Genomic DNA, 24,864 nt, shown 5'->3' with positions numbered 1-24,864 from the left:
CTCATCAAAGGCAATTACACACTTGTGCAGCGTCACACGGCTTTGATTTGGGTATTTTTTTCCATAGCTGTGGCATAGGAAGTGATGCGTGTAATTACAGAGACTCACTGTATTTGGTTTTAGTTTGCAAGGAGCAGTTCTTTGGGCACTTGTCAGCGACGAGGACGGGGCTGAAGAGGTTCGGGCAGCACTGCAGCTTCACGCACACCTTACGGCAGAAATCTGGGATCTGGTCGGCGAGGCGGACGATCCGGATGGTGGAGCGATAGGTTTTCCCTTTATATCTGTGGGGGGGGGGGGGGGGGGGGGGGGGGGGGGGGGGGGGGGCAAGGGTGGGATGTCGTGACATTGTCAGCCAGCGATTACACTTTTATTTATGAGAACAATGGATAATTAAAGTATCCTTAATCCATCAAAGCGCTCCACAAAGAACGATGATTGCCTGCACAGTAATGATGTGAAAGTGGGCTGTTTTAGGAGGGCAGGCGTGAACTCAGACTGTCTGGCTGATGAGGGCGATTCAGGAGAGAGGAGCTGGATGCACGGTCAATTTTGCAATATCCTACCTAATGGCTAAGGTCAGGGAAGGTGAGCTCATCTGTTGGCAACACTGGAGGAAAAGTCTGGCTTGTTTCAGTGAACTAAATTGACCTCTTACAAACGCAAACAGGCACAAATTAAAGCTTTGATTGTATCTTTCAGGGAGTTCTCACTCATTGTGCTCATTGTTGCAGGTTTTCAAACACACTGATAAAGAAAGAATAAAGCAAGAAAATGGAAATGAAGTGAAAAAGGAAGGGTGTCTCCTAATGTAACAGGAACATTTTTTGTTGTATTAAGTGAAAATATCACATTTTAACTCATTTTTTTCCCCGTTTATATCCTCCTTTGATCCGACCCATGCATTCATGTCCTCTGTAGCGGGCATTTGTTTTTGATATATATCTTTTGACTCATCTCAGCTACCCTACTAAATCCTGATGTGCTCAGTAGAGATGTCATTGGCCTTTCCAGTGATATCTCACGTGATTGGCTGGGATGAGGGGAACTTTGCTTTCAAGTCCTGTTGTTTTTTTACTAAAGCTCCGAGGATTCCCATGACAAAGATGACAGAGAATCTACAGCCAGTCTGACAGTTATTTCTGAAGAAAAATCAAGATTGGCATCCATCCATCCATCCATCCATCATCGATACACCGCTTAATCCTCATTAGGGTCGTGGGGCTGAAGTCTATCCCAGCTGACTTAGGGTGAAGACATGGGACATGCTGGACAGGTCACCAGTCTATCACAGGGCTACATATAGAGACAAACAGTCACACCTACTGACAATTTAGAGTTACAGTTAACGTCAGCATATTTTTGGACTGTGGAAGGAAGCTGGAGTACCCGGAGAAAACCCACGCATGCACAGGGAGAACATGCAAACTCCACGCAGAAAGATCCCAGAAAGGTCGGGACGTGAACGAGGGATCTTATAAAGATTGTCATTTTCTTTGCAAATTAAATAACTAATTAGTTATTTTACTAAAAGATTCCTCAAATGAACCAATTTCTAAAATAACCACAGTTGTACTCCTGGTAGAAAATAAATCAAATGATTTAATTAAATCTGACATTGTAGCACACTAATTAAGAAATGCAGCATGATTGAGCTAATACTGACATTTTCAAACATCTGAATAGAGGTTCGTTGATCTGTCTGTATGATGAGGAGAATTTATTTAACAGTTTCTTTTGAAGTTGTTAATAGACACAGATATGTGTACTAAGAACACCCATGTCCAAAGCTCATTGCTAGCTGTAGGAGAAATTATACATGAAGTAATTAAGTGTCCAAAAATGTAAAACCAGCGCAATTGAATTAGGAAGCGTCATCCGACAGCCAAATAAATAAGAAAAGCACTCAGAGATCACCGTACTCCACCAAGACTGCTCAGTCGTTGCATCATTTCCGACAGAAGGTGTGTGTTATGCATGCGTACGTTATGTACGGATACCGAATGGTGTGATCTGAATATGTAGCGAGCTGCGGGAATTATTGGGAATGGAAACACACCCACAATTTAATCAGCTGTCCTTTGAATCATTTCCAGTGGATAAATCCCAATAAGTCTGCAGTGGTGGATTTGTAGTAGGATCACAATCATGTGATCATCAGAAATCAGCTGATGTAGTGTTCACTTGTTGTCATAGTTACAGTAACGTTGTGTCGCTATCTCGCAGTGGTACAGAAGTCTTTAACCAATCTGTGGATCCAAACTATAAGCTGCATCACTGCCAAAATCTAATCACTTGGTCCTTGTGCCATTTCTGACTTTCCCTGAAAATGTCATCCAAATCCGTTGGTCCGTTTTTGAGTAATGTACCACAGGACAGACAAACAGACGGACAGACAATCAGAGGGACAAACGGCCACTGATCGTCACATAACTGCACCGAGTTCCTTGGCGGAGTATTTAACATGACAAAAGGTCAGCAAATTGTGAGAACTTCACATCTCAAGTCAAAGTTAGCCTATTGAAATGTCTTCTTTAAGTTTACAATGATCTGAATTGGAAAAGTAACAAATCGTCTTATTTTAACAGCTGAAAACTGCAAATATTAGAGCAGGGAATATTTTAAGGTGGGGCTACTTTGTGATTGAGAAGCTGCTGCCGTAAGAGTATGTATCGTGTTATTAAGTCAGTCCCAACGTTCGCCAGAAATTAAGGTTTCAAAACTGAGGTCCACAAACAAATGGACCGTCCATCTTTTACATACAGTTTATGTTTAAGATTCATGTCTGTTTTTTTTTTTCTCCCATGATAATTAAGCCGCACAGTGTGAGTTCATTTGGACCCATGTGGTTATTAGCCATATGAGTCTAATGACCAGAGACTGGCCCCCAACAGGACCCTACCAAGCTCAATCTTAAATAACAATATGAAGGAAATTACAGCCCGTCATAATAAAACCATGAATTAATGAAAAGTGTGCTCTCTGTCGACTCGTCTTGCCGTGGCGATACTGACGAGTACATTTGTCAAGTTTTTCCCGTTGATTAATTGAATTGAACTGTGTACTGAACCTTCTACGCATCACAGTCAGAAATAAATTGGCTCTCTGGGCGGTAGATGCCCCAGAAAATTAAAAGTAACTCCATTGGCGAGTTGTCAAAACACTCGTGCATGAATGTGATCATTGTGCTGCGCAGGCCATCGGAGGTACTGGAACCTATGACTGGCTGATTCTTCCTCGTTTCAGGCAGGAGAACGGGAGCAGTTTTTGATTAGAAAACACAGAGAACGCTGCCCGAAGCTGTGGAATAATTTGGTTCCGTGCGGCCAGCAGTGGATGAAAATGCAGACCTTACACAAACCACTGCAACGAAAAAAATAACATAAAAAATTCAGTGGAGGGTTGAAAATGGACTCTTAGGAACAGAGAGAGGGGGAAAAACACCAGGTTCTTCTCTAGAGTGACTTCTACCATTTGAAACGTGATAAAGGATGATTAATTAGGATTTAAATATGAAATCGAATTCCAATTTTTTGATTTCAGAGTTTGAAAATGACCAGAAACAGGAGTGAAATGAGAAAATGTTCTGTTCCTGTGCATGTTCTCCTGCGCTTCTTTCTATTTTCTCCTCACTTGGCTTTGAGGGTCTCCTCTTGGCAGTCCCAGCTCTGATCCTCCAGCTCCTGCAGCTCCTTCAGGACTCGTCCAGGCTTGTAGGCGGCGTTGATCAGCATGCTCAGCAGCTGGAGGCGAGAGCAGAGCAAAAGAAATAAACTCCCGGTTCAAGAGAACAGTTCTCGAGAAGTAAGCACGCAAGCATGATCCAAAACCACAAAGATAAACACTGATCACAAATTGTGGACAAAACTGCATTCTCAAACACACCCACAGAGAAAGTGCATGTACATGTGCACAAACGGTCTCTGGAGAAATTAAGCGGCTGTTTTGCTGAGCGGCAGTGACGGTGTAAAAGTGTAAACACACTTGACTGACAGCTCCTCACATTAAAATGAAGGCACTGCTGGGAAACTGCAGGTGGTTAACAAGACATCGCTGTCTCGCCCTCCATCTTTCACCTCCTCCCTCCTTCAATCTCCGTCAGCCCTCCCCTCCCTTTGAAAGTGTGTGGCTCTTTGATTAAACCTGCTCCTCTACGTCTCCCCCCACTGCTCCTGACATCAGCTTACCTCTTTGAGGACCAGCGTGCATTTTCCGGGTCCGACAGCCTGGGGCAGCTCCGCGATGCGCCCCTTGTTGAGGTAGGGTCCTGAGAAACAGCGGTGGTTGACAAAAATCTTGGAGCAGCAGTATCTTCCATTGGCTGAGCCTTGGATAGAAGGAACACCATAAACCGCAACATCAATTATATGCTACATATAAACTTGGCATAAGTCAATAATCCACTCTGGTAAAAACATAGACGTACAGAAATAGTGTAAAATAAGTTTTTATTTCCTCTTTTTCCTTTGTCTGTATATACAAAAAATACATACTCTACCGTTTGAAGTCACTTTGAAATGACCTTATATATGAAAGAAAAGCATTTTTTTCAATGAAGATAACATTAAATTAACCAGAAATCCAGTCTAGACATAGTTAATGTGGTAAATGACTATTTTAGCTGGAAACGGCTGATTTTTAATGGAATATCTCCATAGGGGTACAGAGGAACATTTCCAGCAACCATCACTCCTGTGTTCTAATGCTACATTGTGTTAGCTAATGGTGTTGAAAGGCTAATTGATGATTAGAAAACCGTTGTGCAATTATGGTAGCACATGAATAAAATGAGTTTTCATGGAAAACATGAAATTGCCTGGTTGACCCCAAACTTCTGAACGGCAGTGTTTGTGTTATAGCTTGAGATCTATTATTAAGATTTTGTGTTTGTGGCTCTCTTAGGTTAGGATTTCATCTCATCTATTACAGAAACACAAGATGACTACACAGGCCGAAAAGTAAAAATAAATAAATAAAAGCATTACAGCTCTGTATTCTCATCCACAAAGTTTAAAAAAGAGTAGCCTCAGAGTCTGTGTTTAAACTCTAAAACCCGCCGGTTGGTTTTTATTGTATGTTTGCTCCCTTTTTTTTCCTTTTTTTAACGGTTGTAATAACAAGAACCTGATTGTCTACTTTCCTATGGGCCATGAATGTATCATGTGTTGTTTGTGGCTCCGTCAGGAAAAATAAAATGTATGTATTTAACCAATATCATTTTATTCTGCTTGTCAAAGTTAAAATTATTTAAAAAGAAACCAAATCCTGTGAAAAACAGAACATTTTGTGCTCCTCAAGGTAACTGAGAAGCCATAAGTGACTGTGACAAAAATCTTTGACTTTTTAGGATGAACTCCAGGCTGTGCTTATACAAAGCAGAGAGGACAAGAAATGAAGAGTAAAATAAAACGTACTGGATAAACTATACGAAGCAAGTTGTCTGCAAGTTGATGAAAGATACATTCTGCATGGCGAAATATCTTTCCAGAGTTGACATACAGATTAGATGGAAAAAAGACTCTTGTCTGTAAAGGATTAAAAAAATGTAAAGAACCTCGTCAAATAGCTAAATCTATGGTATGTGGATCCATTTTTTCCTCTCAATACTGGTAATATCTGTTGGCTCTTGGGAAGAAATGCTGTAGATTCTTTTTTTTATTTTGTAAAACACATACAAGATTTTTTTTCCCCCATTTTTGTATTACACAGAAAGACATTGGAGTTCTGTCTACTTCTAGTCATGGTTGTGTTGTTTCCACATGAGCACAGGATTTTAGACTGCAGTGAAAAAGCAGTCTGTAAATGTGATAAGATGCTACAGAACACATTTCAAAATACACCGAGGACTGCAAACAGTGGATTATATTCAATGTAAATAATGAAAAGTGTTTTTATTTGTTTGCTTTCAAAAGTTTGATTTGTGTAATTTCTCTGTTCCACATCACTGCAAAGCATCACGTTCTCTTCTAAAAGTCTTATTAAAAAAAACAACATCCAGTATGTAAAATATCCCTGAAAGCATGACTCAACATTGTAAATGTTTCTGTAACGGTAAATTTATATTACTATGGTAGATATGCAGTTTTTAAACTTTGGATCAACCTCTTTAGTTTCTGCTTACTGACAGTTTAACCGTCAAACACAGAGCTAATCTACTTCAGGTCTTCACTGGTAGTGTTTGTATTTTAAGGAGATAACTCAGAAACTTTCAACAGATACTTCTAACTACTAATCAGTGCAAAGACCTCTGTTTCCTGTCCAGACCAAACCAGTAAAAAATGTGAAGTTCCTTAAAGTTCATGCTTTGATTTTCTAGGTTTTGTTCTGTTCGTGTCCATTTTACTGCCCATATGCTTGATTCTTCTCATATTCTTCTAGTTTATCATTAATGTGTGACTCTGACCATTTCACCCCTGATAGGTAAATGCAGAGTCAAACTGGGTCGCCACTACATCCTGCTCCTGTGGCTTCCAGAGGGTCGACTGAGCGCCGCCCTTCCTGCAGCCTCTGACTACCGCCGGCACCTGGAACTGCACTGCCAGGGGTGAATAGTAATTAGGTGAGCCGATGAATATGCATGAACGAGAGGGTGGTTTTTTTAAACAGGGGGTTTGGAAAAGAGGACAAGGGTCTCCTGGAAACAGCACACAACAACCCCCATGCTTTCCTTGTGTTTGAACATACATGCTGTTTGGAGACAGAAACTGAACGCTGCTGCATACGTGACGAGGTGAGAGAAGGAAGTGGTATTTTGGTGTAAGAGGCTTCGTCTCTGATGTTTGGCTGCTGTAATGCATCCAGAAATACACCTGACATCGCCTGGCATCACACTGCTCTTTAAATAATATTTAAGCAGGTTTACCTGGCTGTGTTTCCTACATTTTTGGATCTAATCCCGCTGCCAGTGCTGGCAGTCTGCATTTACTGCAGTGTGGGGAATCTGCGGCTTTACAGTGGATTCCATTAGAGCAGAACAGCTTTAAGAAAAAAAAAGTGTTATTTTAGACACTTAAAGCGACAACCACAGAGAATATGCTCGCGTTTATCTGTCAGTTGAATTGTAAAACTGCACAACATACAAAGAAAGCTAAAGGTGAAAGTCACATTTGACACTAAAAATATCAACATATGCATTCATTTTCATCCCAGAATGAAAGATTTACATAATATAGAATTATTTCTAAAGTTAAAGTTGAATAATTCATATATTTTCATCCATGTTTCCATAAAATTGTCACCTATTTGGCTTAAATAATACAGAGACATTTTAACTGCAATGCAATAATGGAAGCAATTTATGACCGTTTTGTATTCCTGTCATATTTTACTCACTGTGGGCTCTTTTTTTTTTAACTGCAACATGAAGTTCTGCACCTCTATGGAAACACAACACTCATGACTAGATGTAAAGAGAACTTAAAAATGTCTTTTATGCAGTGAATACAAGTGATAATGCCATACATCACAAAAAAGGAAAAAACAGAAGTTAAATGTTTTGGATTATTTGATTTTCAAATTTGAAAACCTGGAGTCACCATGCACACAGGTTTGATGAATAAAACACAAAATATACTGGAAAGATACTTGGTTTGTTACATTTTTAATTTGCCTCCTTTCTGCTCTGTGTAAGCACAGCCTGCAGTTCAACCCAGTTCAGCCAAAAAGTCCTTCATTTTTTATCATGTGATTGTTGGTTGCAGCGGAGTGACTAATGGCTTTAAAGTTCTGCTAAAAGTACACATGTATTTAATTTTATTTTTTTACGGAATCTAGTGTTAGCAAGCTGAATACTGTTGGCAAATTCTTAAATACCACAAGTAGAAGAAAGTGATTTTAAGCTTAGATTTGTTTAGATTTTCTGACAGAACAGCATGTCACACACGACTAGTTTAAGGACCATCAGAAAGTTGAAACTCAGATGTTTTTTTTCTCTGTTTAAACAGTTTTACAAGCTCTGATAAATAGTGTGATTCTGGCGATTTCTTTTTTTGAAGATAACAAAGGTTTCAAACCAGCTGGCAGGTTTTAAGGTCCAGAGTGGAAATAATAGATTCAGTTTAACATTTAAAAGAAAAAAAACCCCGAATGCTTCAATTCTGGCTTCAACTTTTCTGTTGTGGGTGTAGTTTTCTTGTCGCAGCTGATAAAAAGTCAAACAGACACAGAGTCCTCCCTGTGCAGCCACAATGATGCGTGATAGCAGGAAATTATTTAATCTCTCAAATGCATCAGTGATAAACAAGTAGTTCCTGTGCAGCAACATTCAGTCAGCACAGCAAGCCTTCCCATGTACCCGTGTAGTAAAAAATAAACCTTCACTACTGAGGAAATAAAACTTGATGAGCCACAGTGCAAATCTGGCCACGTTTCTATCTAGTTGTAGCAGCTATTTTAATTTGTTCTTTGGAACTAAACCAGGAACACTTTCTGTGCCACTTCCCACTTTGTTGTAAGATTAGAGCAAAAACTGAAAGTTGGAAGAATACACAGACAAAATGCTCGTCTCTCTTTGTGATCTGTAATCAGTTATCATTCCTTAAAGGCAAATTTTGATAAACTATCACAATTTTAACCTGTGATTTGGGGAATTTAGCCAACGAAACAGCACATAACAGATAAATAGTTCATTTAAGATCAGAAAGTTGGACATTTTTTCTTGTTTACAAAGTTTCCTTCAAAGATAAATAGTGTAATTTTGGTGATTTTTTTTTTAAAAGATAAGTCTTTAAACCCAAAAGTGTTTTTGGTGTTCATAGGGTTAACCAGGCATTTCTGTGTCTTCTTTTTATTAAATATTACATTTATGTCTCTATGATATTATGGTTAAATTAGCAAAAACAACTATATCGGCATCATATCAGCCATCGATCACACTGCTCTTTAAATTTCAGTAACGGCAAACAGAAAAACCCATTCTAGCAAACAGGACTTCAAAAGCAATCCTAACTGGCATTTATTATTTGTGCATCATTAGACTTTAGGAGCTACGGAGGCAGTGGGGCAGAATATCTAATAAATGCTGAAAGACAACAATTTACAAATGGATTTAAGCCTTCAATGACAAATTTACAGACAACAGTCACAGCTCTGTGGCGCTTTCTGTCTGAATAAAGCCACACTAACAAAGCCAACAATATGACACATTCCTCTTCTGAAAAGGGCTTTTTATGTAGAATTATTATGAGGAATTTAAAACACCCACTGAACATTACAAATTCATCATGTCTATGAGTGAAGGAGCATCTGAAGAGCACCTCAACCCTCATCACTGCGGCTCATTAGCGTTAATTAACAGGCTTTTGATTACCTGAATCCACGGCGACGGGCTGGCAGTGGTTGACGGGGGTCGTCTCTACCGGCTGGGACGGAGCCAACCTACAGGAAGAGGCAATCAGTCCAGTCAGGCTAATCAATAAAATTATCCAACTCATCTAATCAAACGAGAAACCAAACAGTCGGTCGATCAATCTGCAACATTCAGAGGCAGGTGTGTTGAGGGAAGCAGCGGGGGGGGGGAAGGTGGCGTATTGATGAACGGATTCCTCTGAAGGTGAGAAATGGAATCAGTGGTTGGATGAGAGAGCTGACAAAGTGCCGCCGAAGACCTCATATTTCTACCGGCTCTCTGACCACCGTTCCCCCCCGCTAGTACTCCCGAGGCAAACAGTGCAACATGTCATTTGTCAACAAAATCGATCAGCGCCGCGGGAAAAGCAATTTCTGCTCTAAAAAAGCCGCTGTTTCAATTAAAGGCTTTGAGTGACGGAGTGGGACAAAGACAGAAGAAGGCCTTGAAGCGTTTCTGAACAGACCTTTACTGAATTATTTTGGCTCACGGGTAAAAGGACAGAGAATAAATGAATGAAACTGTCCTCCCGGCCGTGTTAAAATTAACAGATGACAGCTGTGTTTCGGTCACGGAGATATTTCTGTTGACGGAGACATGTGGCCACTATTTCAGTTTCATTTTCTGTTTAACTCATTTAACCCTCTGAACACTGAGAGGTTTCTGGGTGTTTTCTACTCACTATGGGCTCATTTCTAACTACAATATAAAGTCCTTCACCCCTATGGAAACGCCACAACCATGACTAGAAGTAGAGAAAACTCAGAAATAGTGAAATGAAATGTTGAATTTACATATTACAGATATTTTACTATGTATATTTTTCCATTCTTAATTAGTGAAAGTGGCACTTCTTATCGCTGATTAAATCCATAACTGTGAACAGAACATCCTCTGAAGCAGGTGAGCAGCGTCAGTTGCCATGGTGATGTAGCTATATTAAAAAAGAACCAGCTTCTTGATTTTAGGCCCAGTTGCTAATTAACTAATCTCACTTCACAGAGGCCACATGATACGAAGAGCAATTTAATACCATTCTATGATACTTTATGCTGTATACCAGGTGTGTCAAACATACGGCCCGTGGCCAAGAACGGGCAGCCAGAGGGTCCAATCCGGCCCACGAGTCTTTCTAGATAAACTGTAATCTGTCAGTTATAATGTGTAAATGATAGATAAACTAAGGTGTAATATTGTTGTCATTTAACTTATGTTTCTTCAGAAATTTCAGTGTGTTCATAATGTTTTGTAAAAAGATGGTTACTTATATGTCAGCATTTTCAGAATGTACTTTTTTTGCACTAAAACAAACGGAAATATTTGTAGTTGTCGCTATTTGTCGGTTATTATGAGCTGATTTTAGATCAAATTAGGCTGAAAGTGGCCCCTGAGCTGAAATGAGTTTGACACTTCTGCTCTATATGGAGACATCTGCAGTTCTTCTGTTTGTACACCTGCTTATTTAGTTGTTTTTTTCTTCTTACAGCTAGTACAAGCAGGTGTGCTATTGAATGTTGATTTAATTTACTGGCAGCGTTTACAAGCTCCACCTGCGATAAGTTGTAGGTAAACTTTCTTACTGTTTCTCAGGCTGGACCACCGCTATCTTCTTCTGTTTCTGGCCTGCAGAGAAGAATTAGAGAGACTTAGCGTGACGCCGTCACTCCCTGGGAAGCATTCACCTGTGTTTATTTGTGCGTGTACGTACAGACAGGTTTTGAGCGGAGGGGTCAGAGGGTAAGCATTGGCCTCGCACCAGCCGACAGGGAAGATGTCATGGACTCGACATCCACGATGCACTCTGACAGGGGCTTCGGCACACCTGGAGACAGGTAGACAGCGGGGAGAGGAGGGAGAGGGAACTGTCACACTCTGAGACACAGCAGGAGTCCTCTGACACTTAATCCACAGCAAACACCAATGACTTTACCTTCCATCGGAGCCACAGCAGGCGTCCTCTGACCTGTGTGATCTGAGCCACGCACACCTCCGCCGGCCGCTGAGGGTTCACCGCCTCTAGCCACATGTCCTTGGCAAAGCCTCTGTTCTGCGATGTCTGAAAAACACACACACAACACACACACACAGCCAAAGCAGGTAGAGGAGGGGGAGAGAGAGAGAGGGAGAGAGAGCTGCAGTTTATTTTACATTCAGGACAGTGATCTAACCTGAGATAACCTGAAGCCAGCTTCAGATTACAAGACGCTGAAACTGATTTAACCCTCGTGTTCTCCTTGGAGGATCTTAACACAAGGTGCTGCAGCTGGTTTTACAGGCTCGGTGCATGTTACCACTGTGTCAGATGGGTCCAGTAAACACGGTGGCAGATTAATACTAGTCTAAAACCATAAAATTTTTTGGAGGAAATGCACGAAAATTATGCAGAATACAGAATGCTTGAGGCTTTCAGTGTCACTTAGATTATCCCAGAACTGGCATTTTTCAGTAGGTTTGTTTGATAAGACCGTCAGGATGGGAACTGCTGAATTAAACAACAAGGTTAAAATCATTTAATATGCTGCTAATGCTAATGCCATTAGCTTATCTATAATTCATTTTGGCTAGTATGGTTAGCTGGTAGATTTTCACTTTACTTACTCTAGTAATAATATGCAGATAGTCTGTGTGCCTGCAGCCAGTTAAAATAGCTATTAAGTAATGATGTAATATAAAAATATGTAAACAGAGATGTGCTTATTGCATTGTTCAATTGCATTTTAAAAATGCAGGCAAAAAACACACAAGTTTTGTTTATGTTTCTGGCATTGCCCGTCCGTGTAGTTTTGCTCTTCCTGACCAGCATAGAACATTCCAGCAGACACTTTATTCTGCATCATTCTGCACATTTTCTGATTGTGGTTGGTGAGAATTTCCTCATTATTTTGGCCATAATTTTGCCACAACCGATAAGCAAGGCATTTTTTTTGTGAACATGTCACGAGTTTGTAGATCCCTCAAGACGATTGTAGCAGAGCTTTGTACCAGGTCTTGCTTAGGTGCAGAGCATTAGCACTTCATGTCAGGTTGCCCAGTTTCATTTTGACCAACTGATCTAATTATGGACATGCCAAGCTCTCATTCTAAAGCTGACATCTGTGGCTAAAAGCTGCATGGCCTTTGTGCCTCAGCGACATGAACAATCCTTTTAAAATCGTCCGTCTTACATCAGGAAAGCAGGCGTCCGGAGCTGCTTCAGTCCCGCTCTGCTTCAGGTAGTCGGCCCAGTCAAGTCCTGGCCCTCGTAGCCCGGAGGCCTCTCCAGACCTGCTCCGTTCTTTAGGCTCCACTGGACGGGCAGGATGCCAGACGAGTTGGCGTGACACACCACAAACCGTGGCTTAGTTTCAACAGAAAGATCATCCAGAGCTACCTGGAAGTAGACCTCATTGTAGACCTGGAGAGAAAACAGAGTGATGGTGTTGCTCATTATTCTAATCAACTTCAGCACATGCGTATCCATCTTTTTATTGTTAATCCACTGAACTCCAGGCAGTTACTCGCTGTTTACTGCTTCTGTCACATTTTACTCACAGTGGTTTTATTTTCAAAAAATAAAGTCCTGCACTTCTACAGAAACAGGACAACCATGGCTGACAGTAGAGAAAATTTCAGAATTATGAATGTAAAATAAAGATTTTTATAAATATAACTTTAGGCTTAGATTGTTTGGAGTTCCAACTGAATTGTTGTAAAGCTGGCAATGCAACAATTCTTTCTGTTCTCACAGTTTCTGGCTCTGATAAATACGTAATTTTTAGTATAACATAATGCCTCTCAAAGCCACCAGTAAACTACAAATTTGGGAAAGATACTATGAAGGTGCATCAGGGAAATTTACAGCCATTCTTCTTTAACTTATGCTTCATCTGCCTCCCAAAAAGTGCAATCTTAAATTTTTGTGCCCCTTTAAGTTGGGCAACAAAAACAAAAGCTATTTTTTAAGTGTTAAATCCATTAAATACATAATAGTGAGCTTGGAAAAACAACAATACATAAATTCTTGTTCTGAAAACTCAAGTGGGTAAAAACTCTCTTCTTTCACCATCATTGTTACCCAAAAAATCCCTAAATTTCTGCTGCTGCTTACAAAATGAGAAAGTCACAACATTTTGAAAGATCGACAGTGAGCCGAGATGAAATTTCAATATTTTCGGTTCGAATTTGCAGCTTTGAACTAGTGAGAACTGACAGAAAATAATGATTTTTAGCAATTTTACTCCAAAAACAGGACCTGACTGAGGAGCAGAAAAAACTCAAATACAGCACAGAGTAGATAGTTTAATGAATCAAAAGTCAACTGCAATTTTCAGTACGGAACCGTGTAAAATGGTTAGAAAAATTGATATCCCTATGTTGAAAAAGCAAAAGAAAAAAAAAAGAAGTCAGAAATCCTGACACACACAAGATTAAACACCAAAGAACACACTGGAAGGCCCATTTTCCAAAACTTTCCAGTCACTGGAATCCAAAACATGAGGAACAAGGCCAGCACTTTGGGAAAAGCATCTTAAAAATCTAATGCCTCGAAAATAATGGCAGCTGGAGAATGTTTAGGAGGGAGGAGTCTGCTTCTGTTTTAAATTCTCGATGTTCTTCGGTGTGACTCACCTTGGTGACAGAAACAGGGCAGATCTTGAGCTGCTCCCATGGAGAAACCATCTCCAGCTTCATACCCGCCTTGAAGGAGTGCTTGGGCAGGTCTACGTGGTCCTGACACAGTAAAGTCAAGAGTTTCAGACAAATGTGCTCCACTTTTGATAAAAAACACACATGCAGGACCATGTAGGCCATAAGAACGCTGCGGGTGGCCATGTAATGAGGGAAAGTGAGGGGTTTTTTGTTTTTTGCTTTTTTGTCGATGTAGTAATATTTCTGATGTTAATAGAGCTTAAATTTCTATTTATTTGTTGCGTTTTGCGGCTGCTTCTCAGGCAACTCACCTGACTCTTTCTCATGTTAACTGTTGACTGAAAATGAGACACATAACTTCCTGCATGACACAGATTTTTGTTTCAACTCACAAAAAAACAACTTTACCAGAGAGTGCTGACAGTTAGGCCTGCAGAGGAAGAAATTAGCTTGACAAATTTTCTCCTGTTTTGGATTAACTGCTGTCTATTGGGGATGATACTGTGTCAAGAGCGTTTTTTATATTGGTAGCTCTGGTGTGACAAACTTTATTTTATCATTTTGGCCACAAATAAGACATTTTAAACTTTTTGTCAGTTCAAAGCACATTGCTAATTCCTTGACAGGAATAAAGGGCCAGATTAATGTAGTAGTTTTAGTAAAAGGCAGCTCTGCTTTGGCTCTATTTTACTGGTATTATCTGTAACTCCTGCACTGTTTTGGTTTGCTGCTGCCTGGTGCTGAAACGCTGTGGGAGTTTTTTAACTTTCAGTCTGGAACACTGACGCTCTAGCAGCAAAAACACTGCTATCATATCTCAGTGTTTCCCACAGAAACGTAGAAAAGTTTTCAGCTGATACGGTTCCAAATAATTGCCGCTGCGCCCATTTTGTCTTGTAGTCGGCGCACAGTGGGTCAGCGAAAAAGTTACATTTCCGATAGTAAATGCTTTTCTGTTGAGATTAAATTGAGTTTTTCTTTCAAAGACAGGTCTTTCTGTCCTATAATTGGTACAAAGTGGCAAAGTTCTTTCCTGGAAACTTGGTGGAAAATTACTGAGCCGTACAATGAAGCGCTCCCATTTACTGTCTGGGCTTTATATCATAAATTAGCTGCAGACAATAGAGGTAATCGTGGCTGAGGCAGGCAGTCTGGCTCGACGCCAACAACACACACTGAGAAAATAAGAAAAGTGTGAGACTCACCTTGAACACCTCTAGTGGAAGTGGACTCTTCTGTCCGTCCAGTCGAGCCTCCTCCAGAGCCTGCTGCCAGTCGTTGGTGCTTTTCAGAGACTTGAGCTCTGAGAAATGGAGACAGAGCTAAAGTTAGCTTTTTAGAATTCAATTAAATCTAGTTTTTATGTTAAAAATGAATCAAGTTAGCATAATAAATACTTATTCCTCTTTTGTTATCAACAGCTTGTGTTACATTTGCATTCAAAACCTTTATCAGCGGTTACAGATCAGAAATGATTTGAACATTAAGTATTTCAATCATGACACTTGCTGTACTATCATTGATTTTAACCTCCTGAACCCCAACAACCTCTGTTGGATTGTAATGCATGTTATCTTTTTAAAAAATTGCCAAAATCACACCATTTATCAGAGCCAGAAAGTGTAAAAACAGCAAGAACTTTGGATTTTTTTTTTACTTTCTACAGGTCAGAATTACAATATGATGTCATTTTCACAGAAGTATTAACCAAATCTAAACTTTAAATTGTGATATTTCATCCAAATCATGCTATTATACTTGTCTTACTTTGTTAAAAATGCCAAAAATACACACTTTGCAACAGATTGCAGAAAACATATGTGTTTATTTGGCTGAACTGCAGGCTGTGTTTACACTGAGCACAGAGAAGACAAATTTGGGAACTAATTAAAAGGTACTGAGAGTAAAATTAAGCAGATTTGAGTAGTAAAATAAATGCAGGATGTCTTGAAGACAGTAAACAGAGGAGGAAGTTGTTGGAAGATACATGCAGCATGATGAAACATCTTTCTAGAGTTGATGTTCAGAGCAGTGTGAAAAATGCAGAAAGAGTAAGGCGTGTAAACATGTAAATGGTTGTTTGGTGTGGTTTTTTCTAGGCTTTCTTACATAACTTTCTTTTACTGCACAAAAGGCATTTCTGAGTTCTCTCTTCTTCAAATCATGGTTGCTCTGTTTTCACAGAGGTGCAGGACTTCATATTGGAGTGAAAAATTAGCCCACAGTGAGTCAAAATGTAGAATAAACAACAAACAACTCAAAACTTACTGGAGTTCAGAATGGTAAACAATTTAGAACTTCTTAAAACTTTTGTTTGCCTTTTAGATCCTACCTAATTCTTTATGAAATTACAAAAAAAACAAAAAAAAAACAAAATTGCTTGACTCTTTGAGTATCAAATACATAATTACCTCCGCCAAGGAAGTTATGTGACACCCGGCGTTTGTGTGTCCGTCTGTCTGTCTGTCTGTCTGTCTGTCTGTCTGTCTGTTAGCAAGATAACTCAAAAACGCCTGGGCAGATTCACATGAAATTTTGAGGGGCTGTAGACTATGGTAAGAGGAAGAGCTGATTTAATTTTGGTGGCAATCCAGAAAGGATCCTGGATTCTGGATCACTTTGATTTTTTAGTATGTTTTAGTATGTGGTTCAAATATGACAAAAACATCATAGGTTAGTATGTCGTCCAACGAATTGGAGCAAGGTGTCCAGATAGCTCTACTGGTTAAGAAGGTGATTCGTAAACAGAACTGTGTCAGAGATGCAGGTTTGATTCCAGCTCATGATCCTTTACTGCATGGGTTTCCTGTTTTCCTCTCTATCCTTGGCGAGGTCTGCACTCTCTGAGTGCTTTTCTAGTCTCTAACTGTTCATCCAGCCATGTCACTGCAGCAGTGTGATGCTAGCACTGTTTTCAGCATTCAAAGCAACGATGCCATGCTGTTTTATGGTTTACCATCACATCATGTTTAATGGATATGGTGCATTTTGACCACAATTAGCTTGGCACGCTTGTCAACTTCAAATTTAATCTCAAATCACTTTTCTTTAAAAGAAAAATGCCTTGTATGTACTTGTTTTAACTTCCAAATGTGATTAATAGTTGGTTTTCTTCCATAACAGAAAAACAACAATACAGAATATAAGCAAGTTATTATCGGTCTCACACTGAAAACTAGGCTACCTTTACTTCAGTTGGATCTTCCACCAAACAAGTAGTAAATCTGGAAGTCTGGGCCAAGATTTCAAACAAGAAAAAAGCTCATCAAGTATAATTATTTTTCTCAAACACACTGTAATTAAGTTTTAGGAGAATCAAAGTCTATATTCGTCACTGCAGCAGTTTGAGGCTGACTGTAAATGAGAAGGTGTGAACAGATCAGATTCTCACCTGTTGGTGGTTCTAAGGTGAGGCGGTTCTCCAGGGCCCAGCCGAGGGGCCGGAGCCTGACGTCCAGGTAGAACAGCCAGGTGTCCTGAGCCTGGTGGTCCTCAGAGAGGCCAGAATAACGCAGCCGGAGCCTCCCGCCAACGTTCTGGACGACTCGGACGGGCCAGTAAAGGAACGGATCCGAAACATCCTGAAGCTCCAACACCGAGCCCTCGACGACCAGATCCACCGTGTTCTTCCCTCGCAGAGGCTAAAAGGAAGGAACACAGATGTGATGAAAAACTAAAAGAAAACAAAGTAAAACTACAAAAGCTGCTGTAAAGACAAATCATCTCAGCGACTAATTAATCAAGTTATACTTCAGTGAAAAGAGCAGGAAGAGGCCGCAGCAAAAGGAAAACCTGAGAAAAACGAGCTGTTTCTGCTGTTTCTCTGCAGAGCTGATCATACAGGTATCCAGGGAGGACAGATAATTAGCCTGTTCACATGAGCAGCACCAGTTCAAAAGAAAAGACCTCTTTGCTTTATAAGCGCTAATTGAGACGGAAATCTCAAAAGAGGAGAAAACAATTTAAATTTACACGCTCAGATAAAATGTGAAAAATAGTGGCAGGATTCTTTTGTTTTGCACTCTTTTTGTTTTTAAAAGTGAGGTTTTCTTTTTTGTGTTTTATCAGTTCAACAGCAATAGTCTGAGATTCTGGGAAATAAGTCAAATAAGAAGAGTAATACCAATCCTTTATATGTCTGTTATACATGCAAAAAAGAAGGCAGAAGACTTTTATTTTTAGAACTACCCATCGTGTTACTAATAGACACAAAAATACTTCAGACAAAAATTGATCTTCTTTTCATGACTGGGTCTTTTTGTTCACAAAATATTAATCAAGAGCTTAAACAACGACTGAACTATTGAATTGATGCAGAAAAGCCACAACGTGTACTTAAAGATTCATCACAATGCAAGAAATTACTATTTTGACACTCTAAATTCTGCTTGATCATCCATCTAATGAATTAAAGTCTTTTTTTATAATATCACTGCCGGTCAACAGCTGAAACATTAATTGCTCCATGGTTCACCGAGGAGCGTAGAGTTTTTGCTTTTTACAGAATCCGGTTAAAAGCAAACTGTATATTTTTTGGTAAATTTTTAAATGAGACATATAGAATAAAGTGATTTTGATGAAATATAACAATTTCATTCTTAGATTTGGTGAAGTTTACAGCATATCACCGGTAAGTAGTTCAAAGATGAGTGAAAATTGGACATTCTTGTGTTTTTCTGTCTATTAATAAGGATATTTAAACCATAAATCAATGCAGAAAACGCACAAATATGCCTATGATTCTTTACAGTGCAAGAATTTATGTTATGACATTCCAAAATTTCTTAACCCTCCATTTCAATTAACCTCATGTCTGTAGTTTCATTCATCTTCCTACTGCTAGCGTTTAAATAATGCCACAAAATACCCCAAAATGTTTATAACAGCCGTTGACTTTGATCAATACCAGTCATTGATAATGGTCAGTTGTGTTTCTATTACAGCAAACTAAAGAAAATGTCCTCTATTTTCATGCAATGGCTATTCCAAAAACAGTCCCTTAAAGCTCCCTTTATTATCTAAAATCCGTCCAAACTTTTGCCTTCACTGATAATAAGCCTTGTTAAATTTATTCTTTGTCCTCTACTGCAGGTGTCCCCAAACTTTTCAGCCTCTGACCCCCCCAAAAATAATGATGTCAGAGACTCACAACCCCTGCTATCCCCAGAGGTGGTTGACACTAACAGTCTTTTACAAACACGGGAATCAAATAGCAGCACAAAAGAACACAACAGCCTTGTGACCATAATATTATTTTACAGTAATTCAATCAAGTAGCAGAACACTACTAGAGCAATAATACTGATAACCATAAACGAGCAGCAGGCTCTTAGCGTTTGTAACAATAATGGCTAAAATATGGCTATTTCTAAGTGTATGTTTTCTTTGTTTTTTCTTTCTGAAAATTATCTTACAAACCCTCTTTTGTAAACTTCTGCTCTAAAGCATCATAGTTAGCAGCTACAGTTCACTAGACTGTCATGTGTTCTTTACTGTTAGACAGGTAAAGTTCTCAGTTCATTGTAGCTTTGCTTTAATCTAAAAGCCTTCGGACACATGACATCAGATTAATATGAGCTGCTATCGATGGTAAATGTAAAACTGTCTGAACCCCAAAACCTGCTGGTAGGTTTTACAGGCATGCTGCCTTTTAAAAAGTGACTATTGAAAAAATTATACTATTTATCAGGCACAGAAAGAGTAAAAATAGATACAACTATTGGAGTTACTTTCCATGGCCTGCTCATCTGTGACGTGCTGTTCTGTTATGAATAGAATAGAAATCTATGCTCAAAAAATGTGATATTTCATCAAAATCACAAATTCTACATGTTTCATTTTAACTTTTGACACAATAAAGAGTTAATCTGAACTGTTTATTGACTGTAAATAAGATAAGATAAAGATACTTTATTAATCCCTAGAGGGGAAATTCACGTGTCCAGCAGCCCACAGTATGTATCAAACATTCAGACACATCCCATCAACAGTAAAAGAAAAAAAGATAACAGGTTGTAAGCTACTATCAATAGTAACAATAAAGTACACATTAGTGTTGTACAGTCTTATCGCAGTCGGTATAAATGACCTCTTGAACTCCTGAACTGTTAAAGCCAAAAACCTGTTAATGAGTTTGAAAGTTATCCGTTTAAAAAAAAATCACCAAAATAGCAACATTTTCCAGGATAAGAAACCATGAAAACTGCAGAATAAAAGGAATCTTTCTAATGGTTACCCACTCATCTGTGATGTGCCATTTGGTCAGAAAACTTAACTAAATCCACATTTGGTCTAAACTCAAATCTAAAATTGTGATATGTCATCAAAATCACTTTATTCTACATGTCTCTGTTTAAATGTTAGCCAAATTTTTAACCAGAAACTCCGCACTCTTTGCTGCAACTGAACAAAGATGGACTCGGCTGAACTGCAGGCAGTGTTTGCACAGAGCAGATTGGAGACAAGTATGGAAACAAATTAAAAACAGAAGCAGTAAAATACCTACAATATACACACGTGGACAAAATTGTTGGTACCCCTCAGTTAAAGAAGGAAAAACCCACAATTCTCACTGAAATCACTTGAAACTCACAAAAGTAACAATAAATAAAAATTTATTGAAAATTAAATAATCAAAAACAGCCATTACTTTTGAATTGTTGATTAACATAATTATTTAAAAAAACAAACTAATGAAACAGGCCTGGACAAAAATGATGGTACCTCTATAAAAGATTGAAAACTATTTGACCAGAGTGACATGATTAACTCAGGTGTGTCATTTAATTGACATCACAGGTGTTTCCAAACTCATAATCAGTCAGTCTGCCTATTTAAAGGGAGACAAGTAGTCACCCTGCTGTTTGGTGAAAAGGTGTGTACCACACTGAACATGGACAACAGAAAGCGAAGGAGAGAATTGTCCCAGGACATCCGAAAAAAAATTATAGACAAACATCTTAAAGGTAAAGGCTATAAGACCATCTCTAAACAGCTTGAAGTTCCTGTGACAACAGTGGCTCATATTATTCAGAAGTTCAAGACCCACGGGACAGTAGCCAACCTCCCTGGACGTGGCCGCAAGAGGAAAATTGATGACAAATTGAAGAGACGGATCGTTGGAATTGTATCCAAAGAGCCCAGAGCAACCTCCAAAGAAATTAAAGGTGAACTCCAAGGCCAAGGTACATCAGTGTCAGATCGCACCATTCGTCGTTGTTTGAGCCAAAGTGGACTTCATGGGAGACGACCAAGGAGGACACCACTGCTGAAAAAAACTCATAAAAAAGCCAGACTGGAATTTGCAAAAATGCATGTTGACAAGCCACAAAGCTTCTGGGAGAATGTCCTTTGGACAGATGAGACCAAACTGGAGCTTTTTGGTAAGGCACATCAACTCTATGTTCATAGACTCAAAAACCAAGCATACGAAGAAAAGAACACTGTCCCTACGGTGAAACATGGAGGAGGCTCAGTAATGTTTTGGGGCTGCTTTGCTGCGTCTGGCACAGGGTGTCTTGAAAGTGTGCAAGGTACGATGAAATCTGAAGACTATCAAGGCATTCTGGAGAGAAATGTGCTGCCTAGTGTCAGAAAGCTTGGTCTCAGTCGCAGGTCATGGGTCTTCCAACAGGACAACGATCCAAAACACACAGCCAAAAACACCCAAGAATGGCTGAGAGAAAAGCGTTGGACTATTCTAAAGTGGCCTTCTATGAGCCCAGATCTGAATCCCATTGAACATATGTGGAAGGAGCTGAAACATGCCATTTGGAGAAGACACCCATCAAACCTGAGACAACTGGAGCTGTTTGCTCATGAGGAGTGGGCCAAAATACCTGTTGACAGCTGCAGAACGCTCATTGACAAATACAGAAATCGTTTAATTGCAGTGATTGCCTCAAAAGGTTGTGCAACAAAATATTAAGTTATGGGTACCATCATTTTTGTCCAGCCCTATTTCATTAGTTTGTTTTTTTCAATAATTATGTTAATCAACAATTCAAAAGTGATGGCTGATTTTGATTATTTAATTTTCAATAAATTTTTATTTATTGTTACTTTTGTGAGTTTCAAGTGATTTCAGTGAGAATTGTGGGTTTTTCCTTCTTTAACTGAGGGGTACCAACAATTTTGTCCACGTGTGTATGAATTTATCTTTATAGTAATATGAATCTTGATTCTTCTTGTACTCCCTTCCCTATGAAATATTTTAATCCACACTCACCCCTTCCAGCAGGTTTGCCGGCGCCGTTCTGGAGCCGGTCAGGTCCTGAATGAGAAACTCCGTCCAGTCGTTGTATTTCTTCTTGATGGCTGCAAAGGCACAAAAACGCAAAGAAAACCCTGAATAACGTGCACAGAACCAAAGTGAGGAAAACGAGCAGACTATTGTGTTCTCCTGTTTAATTATTAAATGCGTGCCACTTCAGAGCACCGTTAAGTCCCCAGAGAACAGCATGCACGAGGAAGTGCATGCACAACCGTGAATTTTATATGTCTAATGCAGGTGTGCAGGTTTTTTTCTCAACAAAACTGCAGATGTGCCACTATTTTATTAATAAATGTCTATGAATTTGATTATTTTTGTGTCTAAATGTCAGGCTGTTTCCTGGAAAAGTCTCTAAAACATCAATAGCTTCATTGACGCTGGAAAAAAGACTCCTCCGTTCTGATTTATGGTTCAGTTGAGACTGTCTGAAGCTTCCACGTGGAAAAGAAAAGTAAGAAAAGACGAATCTGGCAGGCTTTTGCAGAAGTAAACAGCTAAATGAACGACACTGACTAATGGTGCCTTCAGTGGTGTCATTTCTGCATTATTGTGCAAAACAACAGCTGCAAGTTTTTGTTGTGGCTTCTTTTGTGGAGCTGAAGTGACGATTTCTGTGCTGAAATGAGGGAACAGAAACAGGTTTCATCCAGACTTTCGGATGTCAGAGGTCACCAGGTTACTTGTAACTTCCTCTGTGAGCAGTAAATGGGAAGGAATTCTACACGATATTTTGAAACAGATCTGAGGAGGGAAAAGCACAGAAACCTTGAATAATGATAGAAAAACCTGATGGAAATGCCAACAAAAATAACAAGAGATGATAAAGATGGTAAACTTTCCCTAAATTGAGCAGTGTTGTAATAATAGGAGAAACCAGATCTGAACTCCTGTCACATTTTTCTCACTGTGTGCTCATTTTACACCGATTTTTTTCAGGTTATAATGCCATAAACTATGAAGAAATTTAACTGTAAGTTGAACTACTCACTACAGTAATTGGTAAACTTGAAATCAAAGTATCCACAGGTGTTACCAATACTGGGGTGGAAAAAAACAGTGGCTCTACATACTATAGATATTGTACTACTTACATTTTTATTAATCCGTTTACATACTGTACTCATCTCCTTTCTGCTCTGTCTAAACGCTGGCGAAAGTTCAGTCAGAAGTCCCAGAATTTTTGTCATGCGACTATTGGTCACAGCTGAGTCACTAACGGCTTCAAAGTTGCGTCGCAGAAAGCAGAATTTTTGCTTTTTTAACAGAATCCGGTTAAAGCAAACGGCATATTTTTGGTGAATTTTTAAATGAGACGCACAGAATAAAGTAATTCTGATTAAATATCACGATTTTAAGCTCAGATTTAAAGCTTGTGACAGCACATTACAGTTGACTAGTTCAAGGAAACGGAGGAAATCTGAGCATTCCCTCTGTTTTTGCAGTTTCTGGCATTTCTAAATGATGTAATTTGTCAAAAAACAATGCATGTTCCAAACTTTCTGGTCGATTTGGGGTTCAGAAGGTTAAACAAACATGAATACGTCAATCTGAGACAGGCGAGAACCTGCAATTCCCCTATTTCAAAGTACAAGTAAACTGTAAAGATAAATGCTCAGGTATACATTTCAGGTGCATCCAGCAGAAACTAAGTCTGATAATAAACTATTCTGGAGAAGTGTAGATTCAGTTATTTTAGAGGCAACACCACCTGAACATTACAGCCTTCATGATTTATTGCAGAGCTGTCGTATTAGACGGCATTCATTTTGACTAATTAACTGGAAACTGAGCGCGCCGCCCTGAAAAGACGTCAGATCAAGATAAGTGAGAACACCAGTGTAGGTTTACTGTGCTGTGAGTTCTCTGTAGCTTATTCTGCCCATATTCAGTAGTTAAAGGGCTATTTAACATCTGCACTGCATTTCCTTCCTATTTCTCTCTACACTTCTATTACTGGAATAATTATTTTGAGCCTTCTCACCATAAGTGGCCCTGTCTCAGTAAACTGCAGAGTTTTCTTGCTGTTTCTCGCGGGGGAAAAGCAAAGAAAAAAAAAAGAGAAACTGAAGTCCAGTTGAAAGTTTAAATCGATCAGAAAAGAAAGGGCCTTAAGAATTAACAGATGCAACAGTAAAATCATTATGAAATCACAGAAATTGACGGCAGCAGACAGAGTTTACGTTAGACGTGAGGACGCAGGATTGAACTGGATGCTGGTGCGCTTTCAGCTAAAATAGAGGTGGCTGAGCAGAAATTGTCGTAAAAAAATGTGATTGAGATTGAATGAACCGTTTTTGGCTGTGTAAACCTTCATTTAAATAATTTTTAAAAAATAATAAGAAGTAAAAAGGGACAAAAACACCCATGTCGAATTTCTAGGAATCTAACTGCAAAAACTGCCTCACAGTGAATGCTAACCTTATAAACTAACAATATAAACAGTTTAACATGACTTTCAGCTTTACACTCTGTGACAGTAATACACCAGGAGGACCAGAGCTCCGTCTCAAAAGCCAAAAAGACACGTTCCAGCAAATTTGCATGGGGACCTGTGGTTTTTGGTATACTTCCTGTTTCCCATGGTGCACCAGAGTTACGTAAGATCTGCTTTGCTTTT

The 24,864-nt window shown here is 39.3% G+C and overlaps 1 protein-coding gene across 1 annotated transcript in view; it reads right to left on the bottom strand.

Moving 5' to 3' along the window:
* The window catches only part of sfmbt2 (Scm like with four mbt domains 2), a 78,861-nt gene that overhangs the window by 7,611 nt on the left and 46,386 nt on the right, over window positions 1-24,864 (bottom strand). Inside the window, 14 exon segments of the mRNA XM_051950308.1 lie at window positions 109-284; window positions 3,634-3,743; window positions 4,188-4,327; window positions 9,308-9,375; window positions 10,927-10,964; window positions 11,051-11,124; window positions 11,127-11,157; window positions 11,265-11,402; window positions 12,511-12,575; window positions 12,578-12,740; window positions 13,955-14,056; window positions 15,181-15,278; window positions 17,367-17,616; window positions 22,203-22,291. Coding sequence (XP_051806268.1) covers window positions 109-284; window positions 3,634-3,743; window positions 4,188-4,327; window positions 9,308-9,375; window positions 10,927-10,964; window positions 11,051-11,124; window positions 11,127-11,157; window positions 11,265-11,402; window positions 12,511-12,575; window positions 12,578-12,740; window positions 13,955-14,056; window positions 15,181-15,278; window positions 17,367-17,616; window positions 22,203-22,291 — 1,542 coding nt within the window.

The sequence above is a fragment of the Acanthochromis polyacanthus genome, chromosome 1, assembly GCF_021347895.1.
Source record: "Acanthochromis polyacanthus isolate Apoly-LR-REF ecotype Palm Island chromosome 1, KAUST_Apoly_ChrSc, whole genome shotgun sequence".
NCBI classification, from domain to species: domain Eukaryota; kingdom Metazoa; phylum Chordata; class Actinopteri; family Pomacentridae; genus Acanthochromis; species Acanthochromis polyacanthus.
The sequence above is the reverse complement of the archived record's forward strand: the minus strand, read 5'-3'. Positions and strand labels throughout refer to the sequence as shown.